The sequence below is a fragment of the Semicossyphus pulcher genome, unplaced genomic scaffold (assembly GCF_022749685.1).
Source record: "Semicossyphus pulcher isolate SPU_LCO1_2020_fin unplaced genomic scaffold, fSemPul1.0.p SCAF_9, whole genome shotgun sequence".
Taxonomy (NCBI): Eukaryota; Metazoa; Chordata; class Actinopteri; order Labriformes; family Labridae; genus Semicossyphus; species Semicossyphus pulcher.
Window position 1 is genome coordinate 28,585,159 of NW_027211770.1, and position 11,528 is coordinate 28,596,686.

At 39.6% G+C, this 11,528-nt stretch overlaps 2 protein-coding genes across 5 annotated transcripts; both read left to right on the forward strand.

The window, feature by feature from the left end:
* Positions 1–282: 282 nt before the first annotated feature.
* Positions 283–1,703, forward strand: cunh7orf78 (chromosome unknown C7orf78 homolog). The gene is made up of 4 exons (XM_069656415.1): positions 283–717; positions 1,091–1,175; positions 1,349–1,467; positions 1,617–1,703. Exons 1-4 carry the CDS (start codon positions 283–285, stop codon positions 1,701–1,703), a joined length of 726 nt encoding a protein of 241 aa, XP_069512516.1.
* A 1,661-nt stretch (positions 1,704–3,364) lies between these two features.
* arl4aa (ADP-ribosylation factor-like 4aa) lies at positions 3,365–6,778 on the forward strand. Of its 4 annotated transcripts, none has more exons than XM_069655779.1 (2): positions 3,365–3,430; positions 5,340–6,778. In XM_069655779.1, exon 2 carries the CDS (start codon positions 5,441–5,443, stop codon positions 6,041–6,043), a length of 603 nt encoding a protein of 200 aa, XP_069511880.1. In that variant the 5' UTR covers positions 3,365–3,430; positions 5,340–5,440; the 3' UTR covers positions 6,044–6,778. The 4 variants fall into 4 exon arrangements, with proteins under 4 accessions (XP_069511880.1, XP_069511877.1, XP_069511879.1 ...); XM_069655776.1 differs by lacking the exon at positions 3,365–3,430 and adding an exon at positions 4,092–4,174; XM_069655778.1 differs by lacking the exon at positions 3,365–3,430 and adding an exon at positions 4,098–4,266.
* The last annotated feature ends 4,750 nt before the right edge of the window (positions 6,779–11,528 follow it).

The window sequence follows — 11,528 nt, forward strand, 5'->3', positions numbered from 1 at the left end:
TGATTGTATTTAGAGGGCACTTTGTTTGTGCTGTTGCTTAGTTCCTGCTTTTGTTGAATGTCCTACTGAGCTCAGCCCACTAAACTTAATTCTTTTTGTTAAGAAGGCTAAAGGCGCTCGTTACCAAGCAGCTCTTTTTATGTGTTGTGTCTGTAATCAGTTCTTGTCTATCTGTCTGCTGCTTTGCCGTTTAACCTCAACCTGTGGATCTAAACTTGTAAGTCTCTAGAAGTGAAAGGACAGGAGATGGCTTCAGGAGTAGCAGACACCTTACTTGTCAAAATGGCTTCATACAATCTGATGCGTCCACTGACCTCCATCCGCTTTGAAGATAAAGTTCAATTCCCTGCAAGTCAGGATCTTTCTTTTGCAAGAAGCAAATGGTTCACTCTCCCCGAGACTGAGAGCCGACACGACGTCTGGAGCATCAAGCCACCGGATTTCTCTCTTAAACTCTACAGATCTCTTTTAGTTCCTCAAAAAAAAGAGAGAAAGACGCATTCACATCCAGCTTTAAGTCAACCTGGTGAAACAAAGAGAAGAACTAGAATATTTCTACCAAATCTTTTACATGAGAATTACCAGAGGAAAGAGCCTCCACAGTTCATCACAAAGTACAGGCCTCCAGGAGCTCTGGAGTCTGAGCTGATGTTTGTCAGGACCGGGAAGTTACCTTCTGAGCCGTACAAGAACCCAAAACCACATGACTTCAGACCGGTGAGTGTACCTGCGAAGACAAATATAATTTATACCTTCTTCTGTTGAACACAAAATGAGATAACGAGCTAACTGTACACAACAGAGCTGTAAAATGATCCTAGTATGAGGAAGTACTATTACGTTTCATACTTTAAGTACATTTTACTGATACAACTTATATACTTCACTGAGGTAAAGTTTTCAATGCAGCACTTTTACATTTAGGTGTGTATTTTGTCAGTGTTATAGAAGTAATTCAACTTCAGTAAAGGATTTAAATTCTTCTTACACCATCTGCAACCTGTAATGATTAGTTTGACCACAAGATGGTGATAAACACAAAAGTAAAAAAATGAAATAAATACATTTTGCTTTTCATCACATATTTCAGCTTGATGAGGACCTACCCGACATGCTGACGACCTATGAGAAAGATCCTGGTAACCTGAAACTGAAATTAAAGCACTTAGACATTAGTAAGTTAATGTCTTTCTTTAACATTTATTGAAACAAATGCAGTTTGCGTCAATGTTTGCACTAAAAAAATTAAGACCTGCACTTAAACAAAATTTGTTTCCGTAAATTGAAAACTTTACCATTGATTTAAATATATTTTCTTTCCCAGTTCGGACAACTAGATGTGAGTCAGACTGCAGTTCAAAGGATGCCAGAACGAGGATGGACACCTTTAAACCAGCAGAACCCCGATGGGATGCGGGGCTCATACTGCCTCAGACGCCCTGGCCTCCAAAATCAGCTTCCTTTACTGTAAGTGCAGCAGCGTTTCAGCATCTACTTTACAGAATATAGCCTACCTCTAGTTATAGAAAAAGATGATAATTACAATTGACAACAGTTTCAACACTTGGAGCAAAGTACTGTATATTTCAAACTGACATTGAATGTCGTTTTCACAGAGACACAGAAGAAGAAGAGGAGCGTACAGCGCGTTCTTGGACCGTGTGGAGGAGAAGCTTTCAAGATCATGGGAAAATAGATCATAACTTTATTTTAAACTCACTTTAATTACATGTGCATATTGGGCTTTCTTTAAATAGTGTAGTCTAATCAAGTAAAGATGCAAAGAAGTGTAAAAAATGAACTGGACATATTCAAAGATTCTGTTAGCTTAAGTTTATGGCACTAAAGACTCAGACTTTAGGTTCATGAAGGTCACCGCAGCACATTATAAAGCCCACTGCCTCACTGACAGCTGCTCATTCGGTGCCCCAAGAACGATAAACACGTGAAGCCCGCACATGTTAGAAGCATATCTGAAATAGCTGCACATGTGTGTATAATGAGTCATGTGTGACTTTGTGCATATCTTGCAGTCTAAATATAAAATGAAAAGAATTTCAGTCACTGCATTAAACCACATGAGCCACAGGATGCCATTTTTTTTCCGATGTTGATCTCATCTTACCCTCTCCTTTTTGTGATAAGAAGGGTACAACTGTATAGAATTGGTCTAACATTGCAAAAAAAAACAAAAATAATTTGAAGCTTTTAATGTTTTTGTAACTTTTAATCATATAATTTCTGTAATTTTAAAGACAATGACTTAAAATGGATCATGTTACCTGTTTTAGAATCTAAATAGCATACACTGGAACTATTGGACTAAACAACCTAACTGTAGCCTATATGATGGGCTAATTTGCAAATGACAAAATTTCATTGCGACGTGAATGTGAAGAATGTCATTATTGTCATAATTTTTTTTTAAAATTTCACTACAGTCCTTTATTATAATGTTGTTTTGTCACACATATTACCTTCATCAAAGAATAGCAGGTTCTGCGATTTGGATATTACATTCTTGGCCACATTGTAATTCAATAATCTGTTGAATTATTCTGCAGCCAGGTATGTACATGTACAAGGAATTTGACTCCGGTTAAACTTTGCTCTCTATGTACACTTAAACATTAAATTAAACGATTAAACTAATATGTGTAAGCCTACATTCAACATTAAATATTAAACTACTATCTACAAGCCTGCGACAGACAATAGTGCAAATATGAGGGGTGCAACGACGCTGAAATATATATGATGAAAATATGTAATTATGTAACGGATGGGTTAATTTACATGAGGTAGATAATTTCCAGTATTTCCAGTAAAAAAAAAACTGTGCATAGATTCATGCCAGAAGGGTAATAAAGAATCAACTGCAACTGGAGCAGTTACAACAGTAAAATCCATATTACACATGAATGCATCAGCATAAACAATTATTTAATGTCATATATCAGTAACTGGGGAAATTTTGCTGCCCTTTATGCACACTTTGTGGTCATACTTTTGTTGTTTTCCTATAAATAGCTAACATTTACATGTAATTTCATATCATATCATGGTTTAAAATTGTAGTTTTACTTAAGTGAAGGTAAGGTAAGTACTTTATTCACCACTGACCAATGTTGTGTTATATTCCCTCTCTCAGTGTTAAAATAATCGTTCAGAAACCGTTCAGAAACAGAGGCAGCTTATGTAAGCCGGTGGCTGGGAGGCCGTTTACTGTTTGTTATCCTTCATGCATGATGGGCTTCTGCAGTCAGCGTGGTGCTTTTCCTGCCCCCTGACCAATCATTTCAAACAAAAACACGCGGATGGATGGGGCGGTGCTGTTGCAGCAGTGGAGCCCCACACACTCACAGAGAGAGAGAGAGAGAGAGAGGGAGAAAAAAGCGAAAACACGCTGCCTTCACGCGCTGAATCAACGGTAAGTTTGAATTTTACTTTTAACCGTTTCGAACGTTTACTGTTACTCCGATGCGGCTGATAGCATGTCCAACGATTATTCCCAAGGGTTTTCTATGCAATTTGGATGTCCGTTTACTGTTTAATATGGGCAACAAAACACCTCGGGGGATAATGAAGCCTCAGGTTGTGCACTAGCTGGTCTGGTTGTAATTTAAACGGCATTTACAAGTATGTTTTAGGCTTTTCAAAAGTCCTGTATCTGCAACTCGGTGGTCTAATACACGTCTTACAAACGTCAAGAAAACGTTAAAGTGTAATTTCTGGACAGTTTAAAACACACACACATAGACATACACACATAAACAACGTTTTAACTGAAATATACCTTTGTTGCCTGTCCAGTCGTAATAGAAAGGAAACTAACTTTAAACACATCGGCTACTATCTGTTTGCGGCTCAAAAACGTTTAAATATTCAGTCAAAAGTAAAATGGTGTGACAGACAGACTGAGCAACAGGTGATCCTGGTTCCCGGGCAGACGCGTGATTGACAGCCGTTTAAGCCAATCAGCTGACAGAGAAGGGAGCCCATGCACCAATCGCATGCGTCCGCAGTGTTCGTGTGGGCGTGGAGCCAGCCTGACAGCAGTGCCATCAGTGGCAGATTCACACACTGGGACGCCGAGGACAGAGCAGGGAGTGTTTCTGTTTCTGGGAAGGATTTTCCGTCGTCTGTGCCGACATATACGAGGTGGATATCCAAAGTGAGTTGAATTTAAGGCTGTGTAGGCGCTGAAAAGGAACGCGTTTGTGTTCAGAGAGGATACGATTGAATGTTTTCTCTGCTGACTGGTAGGTAGGTAACCAATTTCAGAGAGGACATAAAAATGCATCTGTTCACCTGCTTGTCAGTCCTCTGTAAATGCAGTGCAATCTCATACAGATAAAATACTAACACATAGACACTGAATCTATTTCTTATACAGTTTAATTTTATATTTTACAGATATTAAAACATTTCAAGCAACCAGGCCCTTATAGGAACGCTACAGTTGCACCATATGAAATGATTGGATTCAACTTACATTATGTTGGCTATAAGCACACAATTCTGAACTTCTAAATCTTATTTGGCAATAAAATGTGTATTGTGTGACTTGATATTATAAAAAATGATTAATTAAAAGTAATTTTCGGTCAGTATTCTTTAGATAATGCTTTGGCTCTGCTACAGCTGGGTAATTTGCTGGGTTGGCTATTTGATATCAGACCAGATATAGTATACGGCTCTTTTCCTGGTTTTCAAAGACGTTTTATGATACGTGATGTGCTACTGTGGACTTTGACTGAGTAAAAAGATCAGTGACAACCGCCATTTGACTGCTCATCACATACGTCAACACCCATTTCTCAGAAAATTGTTGCATGAGAAAGTCATTTAAAGCACATTAACCATAATTATTTGATTTAATGTTATTGTAAATAAATGCTGCTTTAAAGAGAGACTTTGTAACTTTCAAAAGAGAACATAACACAAGCGATAACATGCACTTCTGTTCAAATCAGTACACCTAGTGTTTTGCTGCCAAAGCCCCACCTGGTCTGGTATGACCAGAAGCTTAAGGTGGCTTAAGTTGTCAAACTTTTGATAGATATTGTTATGTAAGTTACATTACTCAGTTTGTTGACTTTTCTCTACCTGTTCTACTTCTTGGCGAACATTTTCGGTCATACAGTTCAACTAATGATGATAATGATGATTTAAAACAGGATGAAGACAATCTTGGGAAATTTAATGTGCGATTATTCTATAATTGACGCTTGTGGCTTCAGTGGCTGTTCAATCAAAGTTACATAGTCTTGCATTTAATGCTACTGCGCCATTAAGCTTGTGTTCCACCAAAAATAACATGTGAAATATGGTTTTAGGTCATCGCTGCAGACATTCTGGAATATTATCAGCTCTGAGGATTATTGCCGAACAACTGGACCAAATCTCCTAAATCACCAATCCTTCCTCATGAGGAAAGATGGGGAACGGATTGTCAGAGCAACCTAGCCTTCTCTCGAACATCCCGTTCTTCCAGTCGTTCCACATCGCCATCCTCGGCCTGGACTCTGCCGGGAAGACCACCGTTCTGTACAGACTGCAGTTTAATGAGTTTGTGAACACGGTGCCCACCAAAGGTTTCAATGCGGAGAAAGTGAAGCTCTCTCTGGGCGGCCACAGGTCCGGGACTTTCCACTTCTGGGATGTAGGCGGACAGGAGAAGCTTCGCCCCCTGTGGAAGTCGTACACACGATGCACGGACGGCATCATATTCGTGGTGGACTCTGTGGACGCGGAGCGCATGGAGGAGGCTAAGACAGAGCTCCATAAAATCGCCAAGACGTCTGAGAACCAGGGGGTGCCTCTGCTTGTGGTAGCTAACAAACAGGACTTGAGGCACTCTTTGGGACTCGCTGAAATTGAGAAATTGTTGGCTCTGAAAGAACTGGGTCCTGCAACCCCCTGGCACCTGCAGCCAGCCTGTGCTATCATAGGAGACGGACTAAGGGAGGGCCTGGAGAGACTCCATGACATGATCCTCAAAAGGAGAAAGGTTCTCCGGCAGCAGAAGAAAAAGAGATAAAGTTTTCACGAGAAAGACTTGTGACTGCTGTTTTTATGTGAAGGAAACAAAGGATACTCTCCTGGGTGCAGGTCCAGGTTCATCATGCTGAGTTTTATCAGTCCAAAAATTGAGATGTAGGATTCCCAGCCTTGGTCTTGTGATGATGCTGATGATCAGGAAGTGACGCATAAAAAGGAATACAGTATGAAGATGAGAAAGTTTCAGACATGTGTGGATATGTTTATAAAGAGTTTTTATATGGATTCTAAAGCACTGAGGGTCTGGGGGCTGGAAGGGTGATAGAAGTTAAGGATGCTGTATGTTTCATGAATGGCTGTTCCAAACATTAATACCAAAAATTATTTAAGAGAAGGCTTTGACTAGTTGAAGGATAAATTTGGTAAATGAATAAACAATATTTCACCAGAGGGGCAATGAGATATACATCAGATTTATTTCACTGTTTTATACATTGTTATAATTTGTAATTTTTTTACACTGGACTTTCTTTGTTAAAGAAAAGTATTATCATGCAATATTATCGATTTGTTTGCAGGCTTATATCTCTGATTTTTTAAAGGCACTTTAGATTATCACTTCGTATGAAGTTTACAGTTTTTGAATAGAGCATATGTGTTGGATTAAAAAAAAAATGTTTGAGCAAAATACAACAGATGCTACTGTAGTTGGTCCACAGTGACCACATTGTCATTAGACAGGTTATGCATTATGTTTTGCTTAATAAAACATATTTAGAGCAATGTTGACATTGGAGGGTATTATTATGTCTACTTTGTTTTTCAAGAGCTTGGATTTCGAAAGCCTGCACTTAAAGATGTTCAGGATTATAACCTTCAATTCATATGCATGATAGCATACTTGAGCTTTAAGGAGCATGTTTGAGTCTGTCGCGATGCTTATTGGGACAAGCACTATGTAAAAACATCTGTCAGTATGCCCTTAAAGCGGCCACTAAACCACAAGTTCTCCCAGTGGAGCTGCTAAACAGCTGACATTACAGGATTTGTTTCTCTGACACGTGCACGTGATGCAAGGTGTGTCTGAAAACAAATACATTGTCAGCCAACCTCCCTTTTTAAATGATCACGTCAGAAAGGCCTTCCATGGTTACATTTTTAGCTGCTGCGTAATGTTTGTGTTGAGTCAGGAACACACCTTAGACCTGAAGGTCCATTTAAATGATTGTGTGCAGCTGTATTGTCAGGGAACTAAAAACTAGGACATTCCTTTGTCATAGTCTTTGCTTCTCTGTAAATCGACTGCAAATTCTGAGCTGCATTAGAAGTAGTTTTTTAACTAAGATCACTGAACACTTCTACTGGACGTTCAGTGGTTTTGTTTGTCACTTTTGAAACGTATGGAGAATAATTTAAAGCTGTAAACATTCACTCATGACCGATATAAAAGATACATTATATATTTCATTTCCACTGTATATTCGTGATGTAAGAAATGCTTTAGAACAAAAGCATTTAATAATAGAAGTGAAACGTATCTGCCATGTTGACAGGTGACCTGAATCTTTACCTACCACAGCAACCATTTACCTTGTATTTGGCAGATGGCGGCCACCAATTTAATTTCCTGGTTGCAGTATTTGCATGATGTGTAGGGGCTGACTATTTACACACAGAGGTAAAAATATTTCTAATATCCAAAAATACCAAAGCCCGACAGTGAACATTATTGAAGCCTAATATGACCGTCCAGAAACAATCCAGATGTCTGCAAAGTAAAACAAATCTTAAAAGTCTTCCCTCTGTAATCTGTTGGAGTGCAAAGGGTTAATTGAGGCACTGATGCGTTGCGGAGCACACAGGCGCTCCTCAGGGCTCGAAAATGTTGTCAGGCCAGTCTGGAGGCCAAACCCAGAACAACAGGCCGGGGCAGGAGACCGTGCAGCCGGGGCCATCACGGAGTATTTTAGGACTCCGCTGGGTGGATGTGCAGCAGCCACGTGCATTAACACCATTTGCTCGGCCATTCCTTTGAAACAATTATTGACTGTTATCCCAACAGGCCAGTGTGGCAGCTGGCTGTCTAAAATAAACTGTGTGATGCAGATTGGTAATTTTGTTTTGCTCACAGGCTGAATCGCCAAACATCCTCCCCACATAAATATCCGTTCCAGTTAAAATGTGATAATTATGACCTTGCTGTGGGGTTTTGGTGCCGTGTCTCAGGGGGGTTATTGCATTTAAAAATAGAAAAGACGTGTCCTCAGCGCTGCTTTCACACATTTGTAGGACTTAAAGGCTACAGCAGAATGCACTTGACTTTCTGATACATTTACCCCCATTTTTTAAGGCATTATCAGACATTTAAAAGCAGAGAGGAGGAAAGAGAGCGAGGACGAGTGACTCTCAAGTGTCCTGGCTGAGTTTGAACGTTGAGTGTTGGTTGGCAGCTTCCCAGAATGCCCCAGTTTTGTCACATGTTGATGAATCATGTGTTTGTGTTCGGAAACCCAGGTGCCTCTTTCTTACTTGTTTGCCAAGGAAGGAAACTCAAAGGGCAAAGGTATATTCACACTTTTCCTGATTCTGCTTCCTTTTCTTTGCAAGCCAGGTCAGCTTTCAGTGAGGAAATCAATTCAAATGTCCTGTCCTGCTTTCCCTGCTTGTAGTGCACTTCAGGTCATTTCTTTTGATCTGCTGAAGCCAAAATAATTCTACAAGTTATTGGTCCTGTAATTCAAAAATCCTATTACCTGTCTTCAGCAATATTTTTTATAATTCCTTTTAATACATCTAAATCCATGTGGAAAGACTAAAACTGCCATAATCGCTTTACTTAGTCACTTTTCTCGCATGTCTCGGTCTTATCTGCTCCTGTTCTTGTAAAGTCTTCAGTGAAAGTTGGATTAGGGTGAATAAATCTCTCGGGGGCCATCCATTAACCCATTAACCTCACATGGTGTGCTTGGCACACAAACGCTCAAACCAACTCAAAATAAAAGTAGAGCGCTTCATGCAGCATGTCTTGTTTGGAGTAGCTCATGCGTACCAGGATTCCCACTCATTAATGCTTTTATACCGTCCTGGAGCTGCTCTCGCCTCAGGCAGGATCCAGTTTGTCAGTTATTTTCCAGGTTGGGCGGCTGCAGCTGAATACTGTACAAACTGTCCTGCTGTGTGAACATGTGTGAGATACTTCGACAACATATGACAGAGCTGCGAGTGGGGAGGAGCCGCTGGTTGCAGAAGGATTTCTCCACACTGTAAATTCCCATGACAGAGTTTTCTTATAATGATATCCTCAGAGTTCCTCCAAGACACTCCCTATAAACACTCAACATGGGAACACAAGTGATCAAGGAGTCTCATGGATGATTTAAATTCTATGTTGGGTTCTTCAGTCTGAAGGATTTCAACTTTTTGCCACAGTTTGATGTAACAAATGGCTCTACCCATACTAGAATACCATACTACAATACCCATGAGCCTCAGTCACTGTTGCTATGGGAGCAGTAGCCGTAGCAACTTCAGAACGCTGTGGTGATTGGGGGCCCAGAATTTGTACTTTTAAGCTTCCACTTTCTGATGACAATGCATGCAAAAGAATTTGCCTTGTTTGATTAGATATTTCTGCAGTGCTTCCTGGGAGTTGTAGTTGACTTGTCAACTGTAGTTTTTAGGCAAAGTGTTGTACTGGTGAGTCAACCGAGGGAGGGCCTCAAGTCTCTAGTTTCTCAAACTGCCAATTATAATAATAATAATAATAATAACTTTATTTATATAGCACCTTTAAAAACAGAATGTTTACAAAGTGCTTTGACAGACAAAGCAAAGGCAGGAACTCAGGAGGATTACGGAGCACAAAACAGATTTAAGGAACTTTCAACAATGAGGCCAAACCGAGGGTGTTCAAAAGAACAAAAATTGACAAAACAGGAACAGAGGCATTTCGAGCAATAAGCAATGCAAATTAAGAGAAAAATAAATGAAATAATTAAATAAAAATAAAAGCAATGATAGCAATTAGCCTATGTTGTAAGTAGGTAAAAAGTAGGGCTGCCCCCTGAAAGTCGATGAGTCGAATCTCTGTCTGTGACCCCTCAGTCGAAGTGAAATTCTTCAAGTTGAACCTTAGTTTTTTGTTTTGTTTTTCTCTGTGACATGCTCTGTTGGTTGACCGAAGAGAGAGCACACATCTGTGTGTGTTTTTCACAGTGTTGTGACCAAGTCATCTTTGCTCAAGTCCCAAGTAAGTCTCAAGTCATTTTTTCTTGGGGAAGTCAAGTCAAGTCAAGTCACAGATTATATCAAGTCAAGTCAAGTCGAGTCCTTAGTTAAGGCAAGTCAAGTCCCAAGTCAAGTCACTTTTTTTTCTACCCAAGATCCAGCACTCTTACCTGTAGTATCCGGTCTTTATGAAGAGTAAAGACAAGGTGTTAGTAGCCCGTCTAATATTGATATCATTGGCCAATTTATATAACCTGTTCAAAGAGTATGACACTGAATTGTATCTGTATTATCTTGGCACGGACGCAGCCATGATGATGGTCTGCTCTGAGACAGCATTGAGTAGTAACAAGTGCGACTGATGAGTCGTAATCCGAAAGGCAAAAAGAGACGTCCAGTTGCCTTTTGGATTAAGCTTTGAATCACTTTTATTTCATTTATAGCAGTGATGAGGAAGCCATCTTGAACAGAACCAGCCACTAATGTGGCGTAAAGGTTGAACAATAGAGATGTCCAGTCTCAAGTTGCCAAAACATAATGGTGCCCCATTTTCTTTCCCCTGGTCCGCAATTATTTTACTTTTTCTATCATTGCTTTTTATCAACAGCTGCTCTAGTTGTTTACTGTCAGTATTGAAAGATTATCTAAAATGACACATTCAGAGAGATGATTAGATCTCACAATATTGAGCAGAAACTCATTTATCTTTAATTATGGACAAAAACTGTCTCATTTTTACTCAAAGATAAAATAGTTATTCATTTGTTAGCATTCAACAACAACATATCCCATGAGTCTTAACCACAATAGTAACAAAGAGCTAGAGTTGAGTTTTTTTATTGGTGTTCTTTTGGGAAAGAGTAAAAAAACTGATAGTGAGAACTTAAATTCAGCAATGAAAGAAAGCTAATCTGGTGGAACGGTGGGACTTTGGTTCCCAGTGAGATTCATTAAAGTGAAATTTGAATAACGCTCGGAAAGGAGGTGAGACTAAGTGTGGGATAAAAGGGAAACAGGAAGTGCATGCATATGGGATCATGTGTGTGAGACAATGTAGAAATGCCTTTTTTCACCTTGAACTTTGGGGACACTGTTGACAGCCTCTCACAGCAGACACAAACAAAACATGGATACACTGTATGTAAAGCTGCTGGTAGAAGGAGATAGATTTAAAAATGCATACATAAAGCTCCTTTTCTGCACGGCCATGACACTTTAATATTAAATTTCCCATAACTTCACCCCCAGAGATCTTTTTTTCTGCTGAGTTTTAAGATTTATCCCATTGTGTACATAAA

Excerpts from the sequence above, each read along its gene's own strand:
- arl4aa (XM_069655779.1), top strand. The coding sequence starts at position 5,441 with ATGGGGAACGGATTGTCAGAGCAACCTAGCCTTCTCTCGAACATCCCG.
- cunh7orf78 (XM_069656415.1), top strand. The coding sequence starts at position 283 with ATGGCTTCATACAATCTGATGCGTCCACTGACCTCCATCCGCTTTGAA. Across the intron at positions 718-1,090 it reads AACCACATGACTTCAGACCG|CTTGATGAGGACCTACCCGA; the intron begins GTGAGTGTACCT and ends CACATATTTCAG. Across the intron at positions 1,468-1,616 it reads CAAAATCAGCTTCCTTTACT|AGACACAGAAGAAGAAGAGG; the intron begins GTAAGTGCAGCA and ends TCGTTTTCACAG.